At 35.6% G+C, this 26,940-nt stretch overlaps 2 protein-coding genes across 2 annotated transcripts; both read right to left on the reverse strand.

Annotated features, from left to right (window-relative positions):
- Positions 1-7,788: 7,788 nt before the first annotated feature.
- On the reverse strand, positions 7,789-19,131 carry Rrp4 (exosome complex component Rrp4). Its single transcript, XM_088230570.1, has 6 exons — positions 18,757-19,131; positions 16,737-16,800; positions 13,106-13,279; positions 10,288-10,422; positions 9,873-10,049; positions 7,789-8,143 (listed from the first exon to the last, which is right to left on the reverse strand). The coding sequence occupies exons 1-6, from the start codon at positions 18,879-18,881 to the stop codon at positions 7,931-7,933; spliced, it is 888 nt and encodes a 295-aa protein (XP_088086696.1). The 5' UTR covers positions 18,882-19,131; the 3' UTR covers positions 7,789-7,930.
- Positions 19,132-22,442: 3,311 nt separating this feature from the next.
- MED18 (mediator complex subunit 18) lies at positions 22,443-26,597 on the reverse strand. Its single transcript, XM_088230555.1, has 5 exons — positions 26,370-26,597; positions 25,733-25,864; positions 24,116-24,320; positions 22,860-22,951; positions 22,443-22,594 (listed from the first exon to the last, which is right to left on the reverse strand). Exons 1-5 carry the CDS (start codon positions 26,472-26,474, stop codon positions 22,475-22,477), a joined length of 654 nt encoding a protein of 217 aa, XP_088086681.1. The 5' UTR covers positions 26,475-26,597; the 3' UTR covers positions 22,443-22,474.
- Between the last annotated feature and the right edge of the window lie 343 nt (positions 26,598-26,940).

Consider the following 26,940-nt stretch of genomic DNA (forward strand, 5'->3'; position numbering starts at 1 on the left):
GCTAGTAAATAAAAAATCATATATTATTTTGTTTTTGTTTATTTTTCAAAAATACAAAATCATCACTTAAATATTAAAGACATATTTTACATGGATATCACTCTTTTTTATATGAAGACACATAGAACAGCAGCATTTCAAGTTCACTAAGAACAATGGAAAGATGTTTAAATCAATTTATACAAAGGTGTATATAATAGTCGTTTATATACAATAAACATCCTAACATGTCTTGCAGCTACAGGCGTATGGGCGGTTGGGATTCTAGCTTTAGGTTTCCAATTATTATCAATTTCAATAAAAGATGGGAGCTAGATTACACCGCGTCATTACATGCAGCGGCGGCCTCCGTGGTGTAGTGGTCAAGACGCTTGACTCACGCACGGAAGGTTCTAGGTTCGATTCCCGGTGAGAACACAAAAAAATTAAAATGTGGTTTTTCTCAAGCCTGGGTGCTCTGTGATGTAATTCACCACTGTAATTAGGCCTCCTGGCTTGTTGTGGTGCAAAAAAAAAAGTAAAATAAAAATGTAAATGCATATTGTTGTATTAACAGAATATGACAGAGTATTAATAATGATAGATTTGCATTCTACAAATATTTACATTCGTTAGTTGAAAACATCGGCCTTGCCTACTAAGCAATACAGCATTTTTGTTTAATCTGAAGGCGATCAATGTCAGGTTACACTGTGACAGAGGATTGTTTTATCATTTCTTCAAAAACACTTTTAAAAAACTTCATCTAATTAAAAATAAATATGTTAAAACTGATTATGAATTTAAAAAAAAAGTTTTTTAAATATAATACAGCACTTCATAAAGTCATGAACACAACCACTTGGAACAAAAAGTATGATCTTTTGGCAATCACGCGTATCCGCGGGATTGATGTCCTCGATCCCGCAGGCCTGCGGGATTGAGATATTGGTGCGGGATTGGATTCCCTAGTTGTGATGGAAAAGTCACCAAAAATGTAAGTATTTTTTTTACATCACAAATATCAACTGTCTTGGCCGCTACGATCATGTGATTTGACACCGTTGGACTCCTTTCTTTGGGGATATTTGAAAGAAAAGACCGGTGCTTATCTGTTTTTATTATTGCGAATGAACGCTTCGTCGTCATTGTGATTTTTTGGACGCTTGCCGCCATATTTGTGTATTTGATTTTCTAAGTGCTTTATTTTTAATTTCGCGACATGTGCGCATCGTCGACGAACCGAGGGATGCAGTTCCTAGTTCTCGTAGGGAAGCAGAAGATACACCGAGCTCACCAGGGTAGTTTTCGAGAGACTTTTGGAGACTCGCCTCGAAGGGTTGTTCGAGAGATATATGAGTGGACGCAGCTATGAAGCCCCGGCCAGACAGACGACCACTGCCACTTGTTCGGCACCTGTGCCAACAGTGCGAGGTGAGGTCATTTCGACCTTCGATCCGGACAACGAGGGATGTTCCGTGTCTGCTTGGCTCCATAAAATTGACGTCCTTGGAGTTGTGAATGGTTGGAACGACTACTCCAAAGCATGTTTCATGCAGACCGGGCTTCAGGGATCTGCCCGACGATGGTTCAACCAGCTGGAGGAGTACGACCTGTCGTGGGCTGATAGAAAGTCGACACTGGAGAGTGCTTTTCCTCGGCACGTGGAGTATGCCGATTTGTTGGAAATGATGAGTCGGGTGAGGAAAGAAGATGAGATGATGACCCATTATTATCACAACAACCTGCTGCTCATTAAGAGGTGCAGGCTGGGCAACGAGGCTGCTATCTTGTGCATAATAAGGGGCTTGCCAGCGGAGCTACAGCTGCGAAACTCTTGAGCATACAGGAGTATACAAGGTTTCTATCGGCTCAGGAGAATTTCAAGACTCTGAAACCGGCAAAGGGTCCTGTGGTAAAGTAGTCGGCTGGGTCAGGAGTAAAACCAAAATTGAGATGCTTTAAGCAACTGACGATCGACGTCGATATCGGAGGCATGTGTAGACACTAGGAACGTTAGATTTATCTGCACAGTCTGAAATCGCTATGATATATCGTTACGTGTGTAGCAGGCTTAAGGTGTGGACATGCAATAAACAAAGAGTGAGAAGAAAGATAATTCATTTAAAGCATTGTTTTATACATTCAACGCTTTGTTCTAACCAAAATATATTTAAACGCCACAAACTCTCGTGATTTTATAACTGTGCTTCTGTTAAAACTGTTTAAAAATGTGTGTATTTGTGAAGATCAAGTGCCGAAATTTAACTATTTATTATAAAACAATTTCTGAATAATATAGTGCTACCTATAGAGGTTCATTTAAAAATACAAATGACACATTTTTTTTTCCTGTATCACATAAAATTGCTCAAATATCAAGAGTAATACACAAGTTTATCTGACATCTTAATCAAAGTAAAATAATAATAAACAGAAATTTTAAGCGGGAAACATGCGTCTAATAATAACAAACATTGGCAAGAAGCGGATAGATTCCTTGGTACCTACACTCTATACTACGCACACAGATGCGTTTCTACTATCATCTCCCAGGGAACAGCCAAATGTGAACCAAATGTTGTTACAGTTATTTACTAGGAAAAGGACAATAGATCCTGAGGTCTCGAAGGAAGAAATTCGCCATATTTTACATTTTTACTACCTGAAAGGGAAAAACGCGTCAAAAGCGACACAAAAAAATTTGCTATGCATACGATGCCGATACTCTTACAGTTCGTGCTGCACAACAGATAAATCGTCATGTTAGCAGTCGTAGCATCGCCCAGGAGCTGAATATTGATCATAAAGCCATTTTGAGACATTTGTTGACAAAGCGAGAATAAACACACAGATTGTATATGAATAAACAATTAACACATAAAAAAAATTGTGATTGCGTGGCGCAAGTTTACCTATTGTAAAATCAGTGTTTTCCAATATTAAATTCAAGCGTTTCTCAGATTTCTGTGTATTTCAAAGTTGATCCCGTCTTGAACTATTTATTTAACAGCATTTCTCGAACTTTTGTGACTCTAACTGAAACTATGCAAACATTGATGTTTCACTTCTTTTCGAATTATTTTGAAATATTTATCATGGCCAAAACCATATCGTTTTCAGTGGAAGGAGTTCCTGAATGCCATGCAGATCTCGAAGAAGAGCTTTATTAAATGCACCGCCCGTTACGATGGTGCACGCGATAAAACTAAGCTAGATGGCTTCATCGCTGCAGTCAAAGTTTTGAAATCATCCGGAATACGTAGTATGCCACTTCTCTTGGAAGGGATAACGCGTGACTGGTGGATGGGTATAAGGAATACCACACGCACTCGGGAAGACGCAATCGCACAGCTTCATCACGCGTTTGCTCCTAAGAATCAAATATATGAAGAATTGTTTTAAAGTAAACAAGATAAAAATATCTCTATCGATGTATTTGTTAGTAAGAAATGGTTGTTGCTGGCAGAACTGCCCAGAAATCGACACGACGAGGAGACGCAAATAGAACTAATATACTCTCAACTACACCCCGGGATAATTGAAAAGATTCCTAGAGAATCGGTGCACTCTTTTCATAATTTATTTAAAAATAAATTAAGACTCCTTATGTCTGGCTGCGATACCATCCCACTTACTATTTAATGATGCTCACACTTACACACACCTGAACACTTCTACACTAATACACATAAACACACATCTACACTTACTCTCATACAAATACACATAAACATGCCCTTTTGTTGTAACACAATTTAGTAATATGTATGATTCTTATTTAGAAACTTTGCTGGTCTGTCTTTGAACTGTATTTTTTTTAATGTTACTATTTCATTGTCGACTGTTTGTTTCTTTAAAATAAATAAATAAATACGTTGCCGGAGAAGGGAAGACAATTGGAGGAAAATTTTAGCCGTTGCCGAGAACTTAAGGCTCAACCACAAGGGTGACCCAATGCCGATAATACTGTGGTAACATTGAGCACGTACTCGAGCAGTGTCGGAAGAAGGAAGAGGAGCAAGTGTTAGCTGCTCCTGCTCACACCGAGGAAAAGCCTCGTATCTCCTGTTACGGGTGTGGAGAATCCGGTGTTCTAAGGAGCCGGTGCCCTAAATGACAGAACCATGCAAGACTGACGCAAGCGCATATGCACTCGAGGCTGTTTTAGTCCAGGGGGAGGGCAAAGAGGAACACCCAGTCGAGTACGCAAGTAGGTTGCTGACTTCTGCAGAACAAAACTACTCAACCAACGAACGAGAAGCCCTTGCCGTAATATGGGCTCTAGCTAAGTTTCGTGGCTATGAGGAAAATAGTGTTATAACAGTTGTTACGGACCACCAAACTCTACGATGGTTGATGAACCTTAAGTTCCCTGTAGGAAGACTTACAAGATGGGCTCTTCAACTACAGCCCTACGAACGGGAACGGGAGAACGGCACTATAATAAACAATGGGAACAGAAATACAGTTGGCTAGTTTACGATACCGAAAGTGGAGGTGCATTTTGTAAACTATGCCAAATTTTTATGAAAAATGAGCCAAAAGTTTTGCAGAAGACAGGTGGGGTGTTCATAACAGTTCCATTCAAATCATTCAAAAAGGCTTTAGGAAAGGACGGAAAATTACAGAAGCATGAGCATTCATCAGCTCATACTATAAGTGTAGAAATGGAAAATCTCAGAAGGCAGGCCATGAAAAAACCCATTCATACTCAAATTATTCAACAGAGTGAGAGTGAGAAAGAGTTGAATAGGAAGGGCTTAAAAATACTTTTGATTTTTTAATAAAGGAAGAAGTAGCTCACACTACCAAATACGAGAGTTTGATTGAAAGTATTCTTGACAAAATGAATGACGAATTTAAAGCATGGAGACATGCGCTAAGTGAGCGGTCTAATTATAGTAGTAAGGAAACAGCTTGTGAACTACTAGAATGTATGGGTGAAGTTTTAAGAGATGAGTTGAAGGAAACATTAAAAAACAAGAAGTTCTCCGTTTTAGCTGATGAAAGTACTTCTTTAAGAAACGAAATGGAGCTAAGTATGATGTTCAGAGTAATGGAAGATAAAGCCCCTGTGGAAAAGTTCTTGGCAATTGTCAAAATCCCCGATGGAAAAGCAGAAACTATTGCAAATGCTATTGACAAGGAACTCACTGCTCTTAATTTGGATTACAACAATATTATTGCTTTCGGATTCGATGGTGCTTCGAATATGGCTGGAAACGTTGGTGGTGTGAGAAGAAAACTATCAGAAAAAGCAAATAAAGAAGTTCTTTACATACACTGTAAAGCACATATATTGGCCCTTGCAGCAGCTTCCTGCAGAAATAAAAATAAAAAGGTTAAGAGGTTTTTTCATGTTTTAAAAGACATATACAAGCTGTTTAGCAAGTCCCCTAAAAAGGAAAATATTCTACATGAAATTCAAGCAGTGATTAACGATCCTATTCTTAAGATTCCAGAATGTATTGAAGTACGATGGTTATCCCACTACAGGATAGTAAATGCTGTTTTTAGGACCCTCGAGTCAATTATAATGGCTCGTGAACATATTCACAAAGAAGGCGTAGATCTTGCATCACTGGCAGGGGGCATTTTACTGGAAATAAGAAATGAGAGTTTCATCGTCACCCGTCACGTAATGAATGAACTTCTCGGTGCACTTTCTTACCTCAGCAATGCTTTGCAAAAGAAAGACTTGCGTCTCACCAAAGTAATTCCTCTAATTACCGCCACAAAATTACACTTGCAGGATATTACAAAGCGGTGCGAAGATATCAATAGCCCTCTGCAAATGAAAGTTCAGCTCGAAATTGAGAAATTAAAATCTGAAGTGCACCTGCTGATGAAAATGTGACTGAAACATTTAAAGGGATAAGACGTATTGTGAAACCGTTATCAATGAAATAGAAGACAGATTCAATGACAAATCAATTGACATCATGACATTTTCAAGTAGTTTTGAGACCTCTCAATCATTAATAGCTTTACAAGACACAGAAGTAAGAAAGTTTTGTGACAAATTTCCTACGCTTAATGCGGAAAATGTGATAGCAAACCTTAAATCATTTAAATTTTACATCAAGTCAATGTTAGAAAGCGGAATGTACAAGGACACAGGTGAAATCAATCAAATCAAAAATCTTGGAAGCAGACTTAGGGTACTGCGAATTACAAAAACTTTGTGAAATCCTTCTCGTCGTTCCCGTCACCACTGCCTCCGTAGAAAGATCGTTTAGTACAATGAACAGGATACTAAATAAGGCAAGAAACAGAATGCTACCTGAAACTTTGATGCATTGTATGATCATAAGCATCGAGGGACCAGAGACTCCAAAAGAAGAATTTCTAGAAAAAGTTGTTGATTTCTACGCAAGAAAAAAGCCACGAAGAATAAAATTTTTGTAAATAATAATTCTTCGTTGCTTTCTACAATTTTACTTTGACACCATCTTTTATTCATTAAAATATTAATTGATTTTAAAGATTATTTTGTTTCTTTAATTTACTCCGCCCGCGCCCCCCCAGATCTCTTAACCGCCCCCCTGGAGAATTTTGCCTGAAAGAAACACTGCTGTAAACACGCTTTAGCGTTAGTGGCATGGCTTGATAGACGCGCTGAAGAACCTGCGAGAACTTCCAACAGAATGCTACTGGAGAAAATCCAAAATGTCCGCTATTGGTACATCAAAAACATTATAACGGCAAATGAAATGGGAAAAGACTCAAACCCCGAGATCGTTGCGCCCACATTAGATGACTTTTTGACAGAGTTTGTCCAAGAAAGTAGGATTCTCGGAGTTGTTAATACAAAGCTAATGAAAAGCTTTCCATAAAGTACTTAGTAAATGAGTTTTGTAAAAATAAAAGTATTTATTCTGCAGAAGACTTGATAAATCCGTATAATATTTTAATACGTGTAAATGCTCGCAAGATAGCAGCAACTGTCATTTATGGCATAATTTAAGATTTGCTAGAATAACATAAGACGCTTCAAAAATATACGAAGCTGCACATCATTGTATAATTTCGGATGGTATGCTAACTGAAATTATTCTCGTTGCACAAATATTAGAAACTATAGCCGTTAATAGCGGTCGCTTTCTTGAAGAAGAGGTTTTAAAAGTTGTTGAAAATAATCTCAAAATAAAATTGAATAAATCCAGATTGCTCCTTTTAAAGCATCATCCAATTTTTGGTGCCTCACCGGATGCATTGCGAGGCGATTCTCGCGCCGTATTCCCAGGAGGACAGGCCAGCGTCGTTGGTCATACCGAGCAGAAGAATTCAACCGCGACGACCGTTTTCCGGCATGACGACTCTACCAACGAGGTCACCGAACCCGCCGGCCGAAACTTTTTCATGTTCACCCGTTGTGGATATCTTCCGGTACAAACACCTTTACACCGGGACTCTGTACAAGGACCTTCTCTCCGAAGTAAAATTCTTTCCGATGACTTGCGTTCAAGTGCAAGCAAAATTTTCTTTGAGGAAGACATTACTCTGTGCATGACCGCACCCACGGAGTCTCCTATCACCGCGCTTATTATCATTTCAAAAAACATCAATATAATTATGTTCTTGAATAAACATTTTAAACTGAAAAATATATGGCAATTTACAGTTGGCAATCTACTCATTATTTAAAGACTAGTTTTTAAAATCATTTTCAAGAAATTGATATTTTTATTTGTAATTTTAATTTATAAAATTCACTAGTTTATAAACGTTGCTTTGCTTGATTGGTTGACCTTTTCGCAATGACTCAATATTTTACATCGAACTGTAATTTCGTAAGTGCTGAAATTCGTGGTGCCAAAGCTTTCAGGTAAAAACATTCGTCAGGAAGTAAATTTCCAGACGAGTGTTTAAAAATAACACAAACTCTACGCCTCGAATTTCTGTATGTTGTATACGAGTATGTTGAGGGATACCAGGCGCGAGTTCCCTACTCCTGCAGGAGGGAGAGCCTGTGCTGCGTCAGGAAGGCCACGTCCAGCATGACCTCGGGGCTGAGAAGGTCGCGGGCGCTGTCGTACTTGAGGCTCTCCTCATAGGCGCACAGGATGGTGGTGTCGTACAGCATCACCTTGCTGGCGGCGAGGGCGTGGATGCAGTTCTTCAGGCGGGCCATCACCTCCCGATCCGCCCTCGGGACAGCCTGGAAACAAATGCTACGACTCAAATCACAACTCACGAGGGTTTAGCATTTGCTGAGTAATATTGACCACTCTACCTGTGTTTCAACATCCATATTTTTTATCTGTTGATTTTTGTGGTGTGAGGAACTCATCATTATCACTTCCCTTCCGCACCTAATGGTGCATAGGGCACCGCATTGGTACACCAATCGCAGCGTATCTCGATCATATTTCAATTGTGCCTGTATGTAACAAAGATTTGTGTTTCCCATTTTTTCAATGGACCAAGACCGTTAATGAATAAATAATAAATACATTATTTTTTGTTACGTGAAGGTAAGATGATCAGTCTTACGGACTTAAGTCTTAGTCTAGGGACTATGAGATATTCTAGTGTAAAAACACCTTTTTTAATAAATATTTCATGTCAACCGTGTCGGGAATCGAACCCGAGACCTCTCGAGTGGCAGGCAAACGCGCTGTCCACTACACCACGGGCCGACGAGGAATAAAGAAGTAGTAGGTGAAATATTACTGTTATATCATTGGGAGAAATTTGATAAATTCAAGAGAGGAAGGGCAAGTTAAAAATAAAATAAATAAATAAAAATAATTTTAAAATCCCTAAATTCCACACAAGTCATGGTCAAAATAGCTTTGTCTTCAAAGATGTCAAAAATTACAATAATCTCCTGAATGAACTAAAAACTATTAAAAGTAATATATCAATAAATAAATTCAAAGTAAACTAAAAGAAAATTTTTGAACAAGTGTAAAAACTGCTATCAATTTAAATTAGTAAGAATGTATTATTATTTTCGGTTTTTCCTTTTATATCCTATAAGTTTTTATTTTATTTTCTCATTTACTAGTATATTCAAAATTATATCAATTTGAATAAATAAATAACTGTAACAGTGCAAGTCAATCTCCAAGCACAAGAGTTAGTCTCTTTTTTTGGATAGTTGCAGTTATAACATTTACTAGATGTATAAAAGTAGATTTCTATAGATTTAAAAAAACATGTTTTATTTATGAAATACATTGAATTAAAAAAAAAACATATTAGAGAACACTTCACAAACATCAACAGAATGAGGACTATTGAACTAAGCCAGATGGGAGAAAGTAGAGGCCAGCAATGGACAATACTTTGAGCCATAAATGTATAAGATATTCAGGACCAACCTGCCTATGGTTATGCCTGTTGGAAGGGCTACCGCTATGCTGAACAACATCGCTCTGGATATTGATCTGTTCCATGTATCTGATGGGGTTTTCCGAAGCAGGATTCTCCTACTACTTTGACATGAGTATCTTTCGTGTATTTTTTTTTTCTTTTTTATAATATGTACGTATTGAATATATGTTTGTAATGTATATGTTATATTAAAAATAAATGAATTGAATAAGGCCTTAATTTTGGAAAAAAACAGCGGAAGCAAAGGCATTTACAGGGCTTATAAACATAGGCAGAATGGTGAATGTTACACAGTGTGTAAAGTGGTCACTTAAACCAGCCAATGACAGGTCATAAGCCCTGTAAATGCCTTGAATTTCATATTCCCTTATTTAAGGTACTCACCATCCCTGTTGTAATTTGTTAATCTTAATGACTCCCGAGGGAGTGAAATCCAGCCTTTTGTCTACGAACATTTGGACAAACTCAAATATTGTAGCGGAAGCAAAGTCGTACACATAATATTTTGCATTCTTTGGCATTTGGTGTTGGATCCAAAAAGTTCGTACCTCTTCCAAGTTCTGCGCGAAGCCACCGCCGGGAGTGTCCGCGCCGGCCGTCGGGTAGAGCCAGATGAAGCCGTTATTCCCGATGACCAGCGACACTCCGCACGGGAGGCTGTGGAAGTGGGTCTTCCACCTCCGCACCAGCGAGGGAAACACCTTTACCATCACACCTTGGCTCAGCTGGAACAGGAAATAATACAACTAGATAATTTTGAAATTCATCTTAAGGGCCAAGACACAGACCAGCCGGCAACTGACGCTAGGTATTTTAAATACGAGTGTGTTCAGAAAATAACGGGAATTTTCGTTTTTGCCGCCTGTCAAACAAAAACTAAATGTAATAAATTGTTATAAAATATTACAACCAAATAATAAAACAAATGGTATTATGGATCCAACCTGCTTCCGGCCTACTTACCTTTCCGTACTTGAGACTCCGAGTGTGAAGGGAGAGTGAACCGTCAGAATACACACTCTGAACTTCAGCGCTGATGAGGTCTCCCTCCTTCAGGTAGCGCCGCATGAGCTGCTCGTCCTCGGAAGATCTGCGGCGCTGGAACCATGATCTCTCGGTCAAGTCCATCGCTCAGTTCATTAGTCAGACAATAGTAATGTATAGTGGCTCAGTAGAAATTGCACAGAAAAATATAATTCAGATGATTTACAAAAACCATAGAATATTTCCAAGTAATTTGCACGGTAGGAGCAGATAGACACATTCTTTAAAAGAAAAATTAATTAAAATTAAAAATAAATGCATACTGCAAATATGTCATATTTTCGTAATTTCAGTATATGTTAATTTGGTTTTTCTTTTCTTTTCTTTTCATGATCATGTCATACCATATATATGTGCTATAAAATTTTTAATAATTAAAAAAGGAATGGCCCAAGCTCAGACGCTGTAGTTATTGTGGGCATTTTTTCCAATTCATGTTATAGCTTAATTTTACGATGTATTTTTCTAAAGTGTATTTTTGTAATTATATTTCTATGTAAATAATATATGTATGGAAAAAAAAAACAAATATTATTTTTTTTAAATACCGAAAAAACACTATGCGGTTCTCACAGTGTGTGTGAGTAATTTATTATCAAAAGGGTTCATGGTAGCAGGAGTGGTGTGGAGCAAGTCCAACAGCTCAGCATAATTATTAGCTGCTCTGTGGATGCTCACCAGGGGAGGGGAGAATGGTGGGTAAAGTTTGACTATTTATTTATTTATGCTTTATTAAGTTAGTTCATAACATTTTAAGAACTAATATGAACTTTTAATAATATTACAATTTTTTAATCAAAATTTCTCAATTACATATTTTTTCAAATTAATTTTAAAAATTTCAATTATATCTATTTCTTCAGGTAACTCATTGTACAGCTTCAATCCCTTGCACAATGAGTTTTGAGATTCTGTTTTTTTCCTCATTGGTAATTTTATCTTTTTTTTACCCCTTGTTTCATATGTATGACATTGTTGGTTGAATTTTATTATTGTTTTTACTTTATTCATCCCCTTAATTATTTTATGTATAAAAATTGCCACATTATATTTAATTTGTTGCTTTACTGTGAGCAAGCCAATTTCTTTGTGCATTATTTCTACATTAGAATATATATATTTTTTTAGTATAATCCTCATTGCATTATTTTGAAGAATTTGTATATTTTGAATTTCTCCTTCATTACAAAAAAAAAGAATGGAAGAACAGTAATTTAAGTGTGGACATATTATTGTTATATATATAAGAATACTACTTTTTAAATCTATTACATTTCGTAATCTTCCCATAATTTTTTTTTTTTTTGAATTTTTTTTTGTTACATATTGAGTATGTTTTTTAAAATTTAAATATCTATCCAAGTAGACCCCGAGATACTTTATTTCGTCCACATAATTTATATTCATATTAATTTTGTAACCCTGGGGTATTATTTTTTTCCCAATATTCATATATTTTGTTTTTGATGTATTCAATTTCAAGTTATTTACTTTTAACTATTTTGATATATTTCCTAAATCGTAATTAATTTTATTTATCACTGTGTCATAATTATCTCCTGATATGTAAACTAGTGCATCATCTGCAAAGAGTTGGATTTTACAATATTTTAGAGATTTACCGATGTCATTTATGTATATGATAAACAATATGGGCCCTAGCACTGAGCCTTGGGGTACTCCTAAATTATTTTCTATCGGATTTCAAATAATGTTTTTAACTTTCGTTATTTGATATCTGTTATTTAAGTAGCTTTGAAACCAATTTAAGGCATTTCCTCTTATTCCAATTAATTTTAATTGGAATAAGAGGTAATTTTATTTTATTGTACTCGCACTGGAACATGTGTCGGAGTCTGGTGGTCCTTGTGGGTACAGGAAAGTTTATCAGGGGCAGTAATTTTGGGCAGTCTATTATGGTGCATATCACTTTGTCCATTAGAGTGAGGTCAGCAATTGTCCTTCTGGTGAAGAGCAATGGTAACCTCCAACTCAGACATGAAAGTTTGGTAGAAGATTTCATTTATAAGTATACCCTTTTTGAACTGCATGTAGCGAACATGTTGCAAAAGTGTTGTTTTCTGTATTCACGAGAAAAGAATAAAGAATAATACAATTCGGGGGTTAAGGGTCATAAGGGCGAAACTACAAAAACACAGTTTTGAGATAAATGATAAAACAGTTTTCAAAAAATAATACTGTCTTTTAAGGGTAACAAATAAAGAAAATAAAAAATACAGTTAATAGAGCATAAAATGACAAAAACAGAGACAAAAATATGAAACTACGCTTTCGTCTATATGACCCTAACTTGCGCTTACATTAGTAAATTAACAAAATGATGTAAAAGGTGTTTTATTCTTCTGACTTTAAACAAAACGCTTCATTTGTAGTTTCACACAAATTTATCTAGGTAACTACTTATCGGATGAGTTTCATCTTTTTGTCACTAACAGGATATTTTGTTTGGATATCAGATTAGTACTTAACACAAAACAGCATTTTTTGTAGTTTCGCCCTTATGACCCTAAGCCCCCGAATTACAAGCCCACGTTGGCCGCCACAGAGTGATAGTCCATAATCAAATCCAAGCAATATTTTGTTGTACGGCGACATATTTTCATGTTAAGCATACGATCTGTCAGAGTGTGTGAGAAGACTTATGGACAGTATAGCTACTCAGTTCATTTGGTAGCTTCCGGCTTCTTCACAACCCGGCCGCTCCTCCGCTACTCACCAGCTCTCCGCCGGGCAGGTTGACGGAGGACAGCAGCAGTATGGAGTGCAGGCGGGAGCTGGTGTCCACCTTCCAGCGCTTCTGCTGCACCTCCACCACGCGTCCCACCACCACGTCCCCGATCTCCCCCACGTAGCGCGACTTCAGGGGGCGAACGCAGATCAGCTTGTTGACCTGCGAGAGAAAAGGCGTAAAGCTAGGCTGAAGAAAGTAAGACCTGCGAGAACTGTCAAACAGGGTCTACATAGTTGGAGGAGAATTGGGGCTTACATTAATGTTAAAAAAGACAAAATGGATAACATTCGCGAGACAGAAAACAGAATTATACCAAGTTGCTCGACCCAGATATCGTCGGGTTTATGGCACAAGTTGGTAACAAATTTCCGAAAAATGAAATTTCTTCATAAATAATATCAAATAATATTGAGTCACAATAAAATTGTAAATATAAAAGAGATGCCCTATCACTCTATTCGGTTTAGTTTAACAACAAACGTGTAACGGACGGTTTCGGTTTGCACAATTCTCGACCTGAGAACCTACAGCCCGTTGTATTGGTGTAAACTTCCACTGTCTATTAAAACAATTAGTAAAGCTAGGGTTTCCTAGGACAGCGGTGACCGTATCTTAACGGCCGTAGTGAACGGTGATGCTAACATTTAACAACACCGTTTTCCCAGGAAACCACTCTCTAGTCACCGTTACGACGGCTGTCCACCGCATCACCGTTCACTACGGCCGTTAAGATACGGTCACCGCTGTCCTAGGAAACCCTAGCTTTACCAGAAAATGTTTAAAAAGGCTATAAAAAATGGATAGTGGAGCTAGGTAGAAGTAAAATGGATTGTCTCATTCGCCCAAACCAATATTGAATCAACCGCTCCACAAGTGTATAGCTTATGTTAGGTTTTTGTTATTTTCACTGTGCATTTTGTAATATAAATAATATAGATGTTCATGTATACCTAGTTTTTAAAACTGTGAATATTTGGTTAATTATCTCTGTTTATTAAGTTAGTCTTCTTTGTTTTCACATTTACATTTGTGAGATCAGTGTGAACGGAGATATTCTGAATCAGGTAGAAGAATTCGTGTACCTGGGAAGTATGTTTACTAGGGACGGAAAGGCCGAGAAAGATATTGAAAGGAGGGTGAGTGCCGGGAACAGGGCGAACGGTGCACTGAAATCTACTTTGGCAAACAAATGTTTATCGTAGGAGGCTAAACTAGCAGTTCACAACGTATTTCTAGTGCCAACTCTAATGTATGGGAGCAAAGTATGGAATTGGAAAAATGATGATGAAAGTAGGTTAAATGCTGTCAAAATGCGATCCCTCAGGCGAATGTGTGGTAAAATGATGTATGATAGGTGCACAAATGTCGAGATCCGTGAAGTGTGTAAGGCTGAGACATGCATTATCGACAGAATCAAGAAAGGGATTCTGCGTTGGGTTGGACATGTAGAGCGAATGGACAGCGAAAGAACGGCTAAAAGGATCTACGATGCAAATGTTGATGGATGCAGAAAACGAGGAAGACCGAGAAAGACATGGCACGATCAAGTCCATCAAATACTTGAAGATGGACATGCCAAAAGTAGGAATAATCGGCGTGCGTGCATGAGAAGATGTATGAATGTAGAGGAAGCGAGGTCTGTATGCCAAGATAGTGTTATGGCGTTCTATCCTCTCTGCCTACCCCTACGGTGAACGGCGTGATGGTTTGTTTGTTTGTTGTTTGTCTTCTTTGTTTATTCTCTAATGTAAAAACATTTCAAAAAAGTATATTGTTAAGTGTCCTCGGCACAGGTAACCCCAGTGAGGACACATTATTTTTATTATTAATTATAGTTTGAAAGAGAAAAATATGAATAAATATAATAAACTGTGGCTAACTTCCTGATTGGTAATCATAGAATGGTTTTTGTCCGTATTGGAGACTCTATGAGCGGGTAGCGTATCATTACTCTTAGCATCGTATGGTCTTTGTTTAAAAAGTAAATAAATGAAAAAAAAACATTTCGTTATCCAAGTGACTTGCTCTTCAAAGAATTCAGAGTACTGAATATTATTCAACAGTATATATTGAGAACGGTAGTGGTTACACACATCAATAGAGACATTTACCCGAGCGTCAACCACAACCATAATACAAGATACTCCAATAGGGACCTGATACTAAGTGAAGGGGTCAACACTGTTCTGGCATCGAGACAACACTATTACGTGGGCAAAAAGGTCCATAACCTTTTGCCAGAATCGTGGAAAGACGGGAGTGTTGTCAAGTTGCGGAAGGTGTTGACCTCGCTCTTTCATGACATTGGTCGTAGGGAGTCAGAAAAGTTGATGCATGCCACGGATTGGAGGTTCTTACTGGATGTCGAAAATAAATTATAAAAATAAGGAATAATTTTTAAAAATATATTTATAGATGGCAATCATGAAGTTTCGCATAAATAAATTGTCTATGTTTTTATGAATGTATGTATGTGTATGTACATGGGTGTATGTATGTGTGTGTGTATATATGTGTGTATATATATATAAATATGTTTATATATGTGTATGTGTGTATGTATATGTATCAAAATGTGTATATGAATAAGTTTATATTTTATTTGTCTGTGCTCTCTATTAATTTGTTAACTATTATAATATATTAAAATGTAATTGCCTAGCTTGGAACGGGGTATATACCCTTGTTAGCTGGGCAAAGCGAACATAAAATTGTATTTTGATAAAGAGTGTAAATAAATAAAAATAAAAAAAATATTTCAAATTTTATAAATACAAAAAATAATATTTTATAATATTCAACTTGGAGCTTTATTTGAATTGTTGATTTGGGATGAGCTGTTAACTTTGAGAGTGCAATAACTCGCAACAAGTAAAATGTAGTTCCAAAAAAACCCATGTACTGTGTAATAGCGTGGATGCTTGGACTAGAGAGAGATAATTATTCTTATGCTGAAATAGAGTCAATGTTAAATATTTCTAGTCTACAAAAACGTAGAACTAATATTGACTCCATATATATGTTCGGCATACTAAATGGTATAATCGATGTTCCATCATTACTGGGACAAGTAAAATTCAATATTCCGACTCGTAGATTGAGAAACAATGAAGTACTGTTCATCGATCAGCATAGAACAAACTATGGCCTAAATTCTCCAATGACCCGCCTTTGTCGTATTGTTAACTCAAGACAGGATCTGGACTTTTTTGGTTTAAGTTTACAACGATTTAAACGAGCACTAAATAAATAGTCCAGATCTTGTCTCGATGTCCCTTATGTTTGTCAATGCTTCTTTCTTTTTTCTTTAAATGTTTTAAACTACTCTTTTATTGTAATATTTAAACCTTATAAATTGTATACATGGACAATGTCCGTTAATAAATAAATAAATAAACACTTCGTGCCTTGATGCCCAAAATCCCCTGACTTGGTCAAACCGAATCATCGAAAGGGTCGAGAGTTTCAAATACCTGGGCCCGTAGTCTAATGGGAAGTTTCAATTTATCTTCACTTTGATGAAATGTTATTAAAAATTTATATTAGTTCTTAAAATGTTACGAACTAACTTAATAAAGCATAAATAAGTATGTATTAGGTTTGTACACATCATTACCTGTTCCATTACACCAGCGACGGAAGCTTTGAGGCATTCTCCCTCCATGTATGTTCCATGGCCTCTAGAACAATAATATGTTTATCCCGTCATTTCTTTTTGTTTTAAATTATTTTTATTTTTTTTGTAGCTGCAAATTATTTGTACCTTGCTTTTGTTATGTGCAAGGTTTTATCGAATGTATTTATATTTAGGTTATATTCCGTTGACTTAAACATTTTTCACCGTAGATAACAATAATAAAATAAAGCAGAATCAGAATAAACAAAATAACTCTTGAAATATTACACTAACAAATAATAAAAAGCTAAAAAATCGTAAAAGTTGGACACAAAAAACAAAAGAAGCTGATACCACCATTGAATAACTGAGCCTGCTTGATTGTCCCTGTAATGAATCGAACAGTCTCTCTTCGTGTATTACAGTTCAGGAGCTCAGCTAGGTTATTAGTCGCAGCAATCCGAGTGTTTACTTTGCATTCAAGCTCCCACCTCGGCCTATCAAACATTGGACAGTATATAAGATGTTCTACAGTCCGCTCAGTGATGCCATCACATGGACAGCAACTATCGTCTCGCAGTCCAAAGCGATGCAGATATTCCCTCATGCACCCATGTCCCGAGAGAGCCCGAGTTAATTCATTAGTGGGCATTTCATACTTCCAAAATGTTTTGGCCTCGTCTGTGCTTCTCAAAAGTTGCTCGATCCACTTATTGGTAGTTTTTTCTTCATAAATTTTCCACTCATTTGATTTATCTTTTGAAAGGGACCACCTTACATGGCTTATTGGGACTTCATCAAAGTTCGGCCTCACTTTTTTGACCGTTTTAAATTATTACAATACACAAATATAACCAAATGTAAGATCAGTGTGAACGAAGATATTCTGAATCAGGTAGAAGAATTTGTGTTTTTGGGAAGTATGTTTACACTAGGGATGGAAAGACTGAGAAAGATATTGAAAGGAGGGTGAGTGCCAAGAACAGGGTCAACGGTGCGCTGAAATCTACTTTGGCAAACAAATGTGTATCGCAGGATGCAAAACGTGTGCCAACTCTTATGTATGGAATTGAAGAAATAATGATGAAATTAGGGTAATGCTGTCGAAATGCGATCCCTCGGGCGAATGTGTGGTAAAACTATGCACAAACGTCGATATCCGTGAACTGCGTAAGGCTGAGACATGTATTATCGACAGAATCAAGAAAGGGGTGCTGCGTTGGTTTGGACATGTAGAGCGAATGGACAGTGAAAGAACGGCTAAAAGGATCTACGATGCGATGTTGATGGATGCAGAAAATGAGGGAGACCGAGAAAGACATGGCACAGTCGAGTCCATCAAATACTTGAAGACGGACATGTCAAGAGTAGGAATAATCGGCGTGCGTGGATGAGAAGATGTACGAATGTAGAGGAAGCGAGGTCTGTATGCAAAGACAGAGTGATATGGCGTTCTATCCTCTCTGTCTACCCCTACGGAGAAACGGCGTGTTGGTTTGTTGTTGTTGTTGCTTTGCTTTAGACAGCCCTGGCCTATATATTTAACAATTAATAAATAAAATAGTCCCTGAACTGATGCCTTAAGCTAGGGTTTTCTAGGACAGCGGTGCCCGTATCTTTACGGCCGTAGTGAACGGTGATGCGGTGGACAGCCGTCGTAGAGGTTGCTAGAGAGTGGTTTTATTTTTTAACGGTGTTATCAACACCGTTTTCCTAGGAAACAGCTCTCTAGTCACCGTTACGACGGCTGTCCACCGCATCACCGTTCACTACGGCCGTAAAGATACGGGCACCGCTGTCCTAGGAAACCCTAGCTTTAATCGTAAAACTGGTCATCTACTTTAATGTAACAAATGGGTGGTCTGCAGTGTATTCACCACAGCAATTGAGACTCTTGGCCCGGCACAAATACATTACGCCGATTGACAAAGTGACGATGATAATTAATATGGGACCAAGAAGATCGACTTTTAGGCAGTCGATGAGTTAAATGCCTGTGAAACTACTTAAAAAAACTAACCTCATAAATCCTTGTTGCTCTGTGACTATCTCACCGGGCGTAAAAAGCCTAGGAATTTCATCAGCGGTCGCAACACAATGATTGACTCGCTGAGATGCCAATCGGATGCACACATTGCTAGTCATTTTGTAAAAAAAAATAGTTAGATTTTATGCCAAGACAAAACCGTTTGCATGAAATTTGCAGGATTGATTTTCCACCACTTTGAAACGATTTGACACGTGCTTCTTCTAGGCATTAATTTTTCCCACGTAATACAGAAAATTAAATAACTTTGTTCCGTTTAAAACCACAAAACTAAAACACGGAACGACGGAATGAATCACGAACAAATGTGAAAATATCTTTTTCAAAATTCAAAACCAATAATATTCCACAGATAAATCAAAAAAGACAACCGGAATATTATGTGTAACACATGTTTTTTCACGGGGTTGCCAGTATGACGGATTTTATTGAACGGTGTGATCATTGTCGTATATTTTTTCAAACGAAAATCCTCCTCTTACTATTCAATCATATTCTAAAAATTCCATAATTAAAAAAATACGTATTAAATTGACTGACAAAGCACAATGTTATTTTTAATAAATTTAAAACAGCTTTGACCTTTGACCAATTATTTTTTGACAACAATGTCATTTTTTTTATAGAAGACACTATTTAATGGCGTTTTATATTCTTTACTAGAGGTAAAAAATTTAAAATCTTAATTTTTTTTTAATTTATTTTTAATTCAAAATGATTTTGTTGCAAATTTTTTTTTTACATAATACATTTCCAAAAGTAGGTATTTTTTTAGAAGTCCAAGAGTAAGAACAAAAATGAGCCTGACCATATCTAAAGGATCGATAATGATCTCTCAAAATCTTTCCAGACGTATATTGGCCCACGAGAACACAAAAATGATATGTAATTTTTCTCAACCATAGATAATCTATTCTGTAATTCACCGCTGTATTTTGGCCACCCGGTCTGTAATCTGTTGTGGTATATATATATTTTTTAAACTGGTATGCATATAAACACCATTTGATTCAGATTGCCAATAAAATTTATTTGCTACTTAAAATACAATCAACCACAATAGGGAAATATCACTTTTTTTTTTTTTTACATTTTCAAAGTACCTAGTAAAGGTCCATGAAATACTGTCCAGTAGAAAAATTTATTTTTTTACTAATTATTAGAACCAAGCGTAAAAAATATTTTATAATTTGTAATTTTAAATTCCCGCAAAAACGGTAATTCCATTGGCCACGCCCCTAATACGTCACGATTCATGTTTATTTGTTCCTGCCTATTCGAATTTGTTCAGAACATTGTCTTGAATCTTGACATTACCAGGGCAAAACACGTTGCGTTTTTCAAGCTACATAATTTTATTCTAATTATTTTTTGCAATTATGTATGAAAATATTTCTCCACAATGTCTATGTTGATTTTTAAAATGCAACAAATTATTCTAAATCCATTTCATTTGTTTTTATCGGCATTCGTAGTATGTGCTATTTCCCTATTCACAATTGTTTTTTGTCTTTCATGAAAAATTTATCATATTGCAATTGGGTTATTGTAAAAAGGAGTAAATGTGTTTAGGTGGTGCATATTTTTAATAAAATAAACATTTAATTGATTTTCAATAATTTAATTAAAATATAGGGTAGCACTTTAAAGGACTGTACATTATAATTTATTTCATGTGCGTTTCTCATTCACTCGTAACATTACAAATTTTAGTTACAGGGTATAACTGCTACACAACTGTATTATTAAATTACTTATCTGAATATTTTGAGTTCTCCCAAATGTTTGTAAACTGGATTTCATTCTCTAGGGAGTCATAAAGATATAACAACCGAGATGAAGAACATTTTAGAGACGGAAATATGGAAGTCAGGGCCCGTGACCTGTAGTTGGCAGGTTTAGGTGGCCACTTTACACATTGTGTAACATTCTCCATTCTGCCGATGTCTGAACATTTATATTTCTTCAATTCTTCCATCTGTTGATTTTGTGAAGTTAATAAGCTCAAACCTTTATTGATTTTGGTAAAATCCAGCTGATTGAATTGTTTCACCTGCTACCAGAAGTCAAACTAGAGGATGGGTCATGGGGTCTACCACAAACTCTGAATTCGGGCAAAGAAATTTCAGGTTTCTGGGCCCCAAAATATTTAATATGTTACCCGAACATTTTAAAACCATGACCCGGATTCTATTGAAAAAAATTGGTTACTGGGTTTAGGTTGAGAAAAATCGGAAAATTTACTAAAAATACATTTTTAAATAATAAATGGTATAAATTAATATTGTATAACTGTATAGTAAATTATCTAGTACACTAGTAGGTAGTAATGTTATTGTTTATTTTGCATAAAAATGTCTGCCTTTAAACAGGTTGTACCTAGTTAGGCAGACTAGACATGATCCAGAGAAATCTATTACCTAAGTGTATATGTAGTACATAAATTAATTGTTATTTTGTTAATAAACTATGATTATTATCAACAATGTTTGAGTATGTCCAAATGCTTGCAGACTGGCCCAGCCAATGACAGGTCATAAGCCCTGTAAATACCTAGACTTCCATATTCCCTTCTCAAAAAAGTTTTCCGTCTCTGTTGAAATAAATTTTAATATGATTATTATTATTATTATTATTATTATTATTTTTACTATAGGCAAAATTGTAAAAGTTACAGTGTGTACAGTGGTCACTTAAACCAGCCAATGACAGGTCATAAGCCCCGTACAGGCGTAGACTTCCTGAAGTACTCTCTTATGATGGAGAAAATCCAAAAGAAGTTTCTGAGATATCTCTACATGAGAGAGTGCGGGTATTATCCTTGGCTCTACCCGACCGAGTTTCTCCAGGGTATGCTTGGCTACAACAGTTTAGAGACTAGAAGGAATGTGTATTTGACTACACATTTTTATCGATTGTTGCGCGGTATGATCGATAATTCTGAAATTATGATGAGCATTGGTTTGTATGTTCCTGATAATTACCTAAGACAGCGTCAGCATAGATTGTTTCATATTCCGATATTCAGGACCAACCTGCCTATGGTTATGCCTGTTGGAAGGGCTACCGCTATGCTGAACAACATCGCTCTGGATATTGATCTGTTCCATGTATCCGAAGGGGTTTTCCGGAGCAGGATTCTTCTACTACTTTGACATGAGTCTCTTTCGTGTATTTTTTTTCTTTTTTATAATATGTACGTATTGAATATATTTTTGTAATGTATATGTTATATTTAAAATAAATTAATTGAATTGAATAATAATTGAATATTTCCTTCTCTAAAATATTATCCAACGTTGTTGTAATATATCAAATTAATTTGTAAAGGGCCTTACTCATAAACTCAGCGTAAAGTTATGCCTAAGTATAGTGGTATAATTTGGATGGGAAAACCATTCTTATTCTACCACTATAATAAGGATGTTATTCCCATCGGAGTTATACCGCTATACTTAAGTGTAACTTTATGCCAAGTTTAGGAGTAAGGCCCATTATATTTTAATATCATGTATTGATTTTTTATATTGATGTGTGTTGTATGTGACATTCGTGTATCTATCTGTGCAAATAATAGATTTAAATAAATCTATAAAAGAGTCCTGACTAAACATAGAACTCTGACAAGTCGGTATATGAAAATTAATAATCGGGTAATAATGGAATTGAACTTATTGATATATTGTTATATTTATGGCACATGGCCCAGTCTTTTGTAGTCAATCTTTTCTAATTGTACTAGTGGCCGTAGCTGGTCTGCGAAGACTCTCATATCCTCAGCAATGGCATCCTGACCTGATGGCGCCAAAACCTGGAAATCATTACAATTAAAAAAATACTTCGTCCAGTTCCATTGTAATGAGGAAGTTCAGTGTTTAAAAAAAATAAATTGTTAATAGACTATCAAACAAAAACGAAATTAAAAACAATAAAAAATTGTGTATCGTATTATCAGCGCTATGATTTTTTTAAAGTTTTGTATTTATTAAATTACTCCACTGTAAATGACTTAGGAGCGGACTTGGAAAATATATTATGATAATAAAAATATTTTTTAAATGATCTTTGTACTTTACCGAGAGTTCCACGAGATAGCTTTGTGATATGGTAGTATTTTTGAATATTTTGGCCACAGTGATCTTCATTCTTCCTTTGCGAAACATGTAACCTAAAAGAAATAATAAAACCACATTACAGCAACGTCGCAACTTAAATAAAAGTTAAACTAAAGATTTTAAATCTAAATAAATCATAACACGCATCATTTTTAACTGACCTGTTTCGGAGCTACACATGCTCCCCTTATAAAGGTAAATTTCAGAAATCAATACATTTTTTAAATAATTTCACCAGTGCCATAAATCATCATGCATAATACCCGAGAGGGAAGACTACGCTTACGGAGAAATGGAGTCGATGTTAAAAATCTTAAGTCTACAAAAAACATAGAAATAATAATTGACTCCATATTTATGTTTAATTTACTAAATGGCTTAATTGATGTTCCATCGTTACTGGAACAAGTGGCATTCAATGCTCTGATCCCCCGGTTGCGAAATAATAATGTCCTGTTCTTTTATCAGCACAGCGCAAAATATGGGATTGCATGCACCAATGTCCCGATTTTGTCGCATTGTAAACTCGAGACAAGATCTGGACTTTTTTTATGTAAGTCTTTCTAGAATAGGTGCGAAGGTTTTCACGGTCACTGTTATCAATATGTTTTTTTTTTGGGTGATACCGTGAGTGTTGGATTTGTTCCGACGTTTCTCACTCAGTTTACCCTGAAGATGGCTCCCGCAAAGGTAGCCAATCCAACACACACGGTATCACCCAAAAAAGAAACATATTGAAGTCTTTCTAGATTTAAACAATCACTTAGATAGACCAGATCCTGTCTTGACGTAGTAATTATTTTATTTTTTTGTCCTAGCTTTGATTTCCTTTAGTTGTATTTTATTTCAAAAGCACCTGTAAGTATTACAAGGAAATGTTTTTGACATTGTTGTGTGGACTGAATAAGTCCGTAAATAAATAAATACATACATCTAATACATCTGAAGGTAATAAATTAAATAATATTTATGCTTAGTAGCATTTTATGTTTGTAGAGATATGGTATGAGGAGTGAGGGGGGTTGAAATTCAATAATTTGCATTTATTCTCGGCAAAGAAATAGTAGTGAACTACATGAAATATTGTTCATTCGATTATTTATTATTTTCTTGTTAATGTTTAGCGCTTTTTTAATTTCTAACTACTCTGATCTACTTTGCTGAAAACAAGTGCCAATTATTAAATTTCAACCACACAAAGTAGTAGCAATGCACACCTCTGATGCTGTATTCAAAGTCTACCCTGCAGCCGAGTTCTGTGAGGAATTCCACCACCATACCGCTGCAGGCGATATCTATACTGGAGCGTACGACGGTGGGACGACTCTTGTCTCCGAGCTCGGGTTGGCCGATGTATCGAAGCTGGTATGGCATATCAGGGTAGTCCAGAGCCTTGCGGACGCGCAGTACTAAGGGGGCCGCCTGAGTTAAAAATATTACAATAGTAATAATCAAATATATTAAATTAAAGACTATGTTTTAAGACACTTGAATTTGTTTTGAAGCAGTAATGTATATTTGATTTAAGTGATTTATTGACAATTCTTGATGGAATTTCATTGTAATCATGTAATAACTTATATTTATATATAAGTTACCAATTAAAAATACTTGGTACACTTCCACTTGTTCACCAGTCTGAAGATGCCCGTCAGAGGATGAAAGCGCTAATTGGTTGAATAAACAAGTGGTAGTGTAGTTAGCATTTTTAATTAGTAACTTTTACAAAACATATACGTACCTAAAAAATACCTAAATAAAACAATTCTTACAGCCCGTGTGACGGGTGATATGTGATGTTATTTCATCAACTTTTTATTTAAACTATTGTGTTATATATAATATCCCCTCATACCAGCACTTTTGCTGATTGGGAATATTTCATACAAATAAAATATGTAATGTAATGTAATGCAATACGTAAAGTTTATAAACCTTGTATTTTGTCATAAATAAATAAATCATATATAAATATAAGTTATTACATAACTAATATATAGTTTCAGAATATACAGATCTTTAAAACTATAGGTTTATAACTACACCTGTAGATGGAAAGATCTGTGCTTCTTGAAACTGTATTATCTCATATTATTTATTTTTACATAAACGGCATAAATTGCCAACACATATTGAACATAAATATGAAAAAAAAATACATATGTTCATATATAAATACAAAACAAAAAATGATAAAATTACATAACTTTAACAATTGAAATAAGTAGGTAAATACACATAAGCATTCAAAAATATTTGCGAAATATATACATAAATATGAAAAAGTAAAAAAGAAGAACATTTTAAAAGTTTAAGAATTATATTGCGAGAGAAAAAGAGAAATAAGACTCGTTTTGTAACAATTAAGTCCAGAACCAAATATATCAGCCTTGTCCTCATACTGATTACTAGTAACGCCGACCTAATAATCAATTAACTTCGAAATTACCAGCAGATCTTAAATTTGATTGAATACGAGTAGGTACATTCATTACAGATGTTTTGAAAAACGGAATGGAAGAAAAAATAAGTATTTTAATCAGTCTTTTAAAATTATATAAGACAGAACAGCCTTTTATATTTAGTAATCTTCAAGAATTTTTGCAGTTAAGTCTCATTTATTAGTTAAAATAAAAGGTCTGTGGTTATTTTAGGAAGATAATTCAAGTACCAGTAGATGCATATTTTTTTCCTGATTCCTAATATGTATTTAACTCATTTTCGAAAAAATGTTAGATGCGTCCTTCTTTCTTATGACGGCAGTATTCATGGTAGCATCGAAAAAGTAAATACATATTATTTTTTTATAAAACAATGCACAAAGTTCAGCTTACTGCCTGCGTAGGTCCACTAAGGCTGAAGCAGACCTCCTGGTCGTTGAAGGTCTCGGGTCCCGAGTCCACATTGTCGCACAACCCTCGCAGCCGGTGGAGGAGAACCTCCACAGCCGTATCTAGAACGGAACCCTGGAAATACAAATGTAGATGTTACATCGTCATTTAAAAAGACAAATTAATAATTTTGCAGAAGAGTCTATTAAATTTTTTCCATGTCCAGGCAGGTGAAGAATGCAATTCTGTGTGTGAAATAGAACCGGAACCCTGGACGAGTATTTTCTACTCGATGACTACTCTCAGGTAAAAATCCTGAATAAAAAATCCAGTAGAGATAAGTCCACCTTGTTGTGTAGTGGTTGGCGCCTTCGCCTACCATTCTTGAGGTCCTGGGTTCATAGGATAAAAAACAAAAACGGGTTTTGACCTCAACGACAATTCACAAAAATAAAACCGATTTTGGGTGATAACATTAGGTGCGGAAAGTTAACGAATGTAAACAGAAAAATATTACAAATATATTATAAACAGTGGCTAATTGTTGGGATAAGAATGTAAAAAATACATTATTTACAGAATACGTATTTTTTTGTTTAATTCGGTGATATTTTTTAATTATTTATATATTTTGACTAACTTGCAACAAGTATTCTTGGTTAGGAATGATATTTGCACTCAAAGCCTGACTCAAGCTGTCCACAGCTGTACTGACTGCCGATGAGTTATTAACGGACATTGACATTATTGAATAAATTATACTGATTAGCTTAAAATTGAAATTGATTAGTTAATGTTTAACGACAATCAAAAAACTTCGAACACTATAACAGTACAAACACATTTTGACACTAGATAACCATAGATTATTTGTTAGTAAGAACGATAACTGAGAAACAAAGCAAAGAAAAAGTGACAGGTTTAAATGTAGAGACAATACAACTGTCCAAAACCTAGCAACAAAAATAATTATATATATTCCGGAAGGTACCGTATCTACTTTGTCCTGAAATGAAAATATTTCAGTCCTACTGAACTCCTTATTCTCAGTTCGTTAGTAGGTCAATTTCACAAATTAATTTTAACTTATTTTACAGATTACCACAGTATGAAAATCTACAAAAATGTTTAAAAAAAAAAAAAAAATAGGGATTATAAAAAAATTTGCTCTATAAGACAGGTCCTCGGCGTACGTTTTTTTTACAAATATT

Source organism: Micrasema longulum, unplaced genomic scaffold, assembly GCF_059751315.1.
Source record: "Micrasema longulum isolate JH-2025_06_02 unplaced genomic scaffold, ASM5975131v1 h1tg000780l, whole genome shotgun sequence".
NCBI classification, from domain to species: Eukaryota; Metazoa; Arthropoda; class Insecta; order Trichoptera; family Brachycentridae; genus Micrasema; species Micrasema longulum.

Coding starts and splice junctions, on each gene's coding strand:
- Rrp4 (XM_088230570.1), bottom strand. CDS start 18,881: ATGACTAGCAATGTGTGCATCCGATTGGCATCTCAGCGAGTCAATCAT. Junction 13,280..16,736: donor TCGCTGGTGTAATGGAACAG/GTAATGATGTGT, acceptor TTTCTCTCGCAG/GTCAACAAGCTGATCTGCGT. Junction 10,050..10,287: donor GGAGTCTCAAGTACGGAAAG/GTAAGTAGGCCG, acceptor TTCCTGTTCCAG/CTGAGCCAAGGTGTGATGGT.
- MED18 (XM_088230555.1), bottom strand. CDS start 26,474: ATGTCAATGTCCGTTAATAACTCATCGGCAGTCAGTACAGCTGTGGAC. Junction 24,321..25,732: donor TTAGTGGACCTACGCAGGCA/GTAAGCTGAACT, acceptor TTTTTAACTCAG/GCGGCCCCCTTAGTACTGCG. Junction 22,952..24,115: donor CTTTGAATACAGCATCAGAG/GTGTGCATTGCT, acceptor TATTTCTTTTAG/GTTACATGTTTCGCAAAGGA.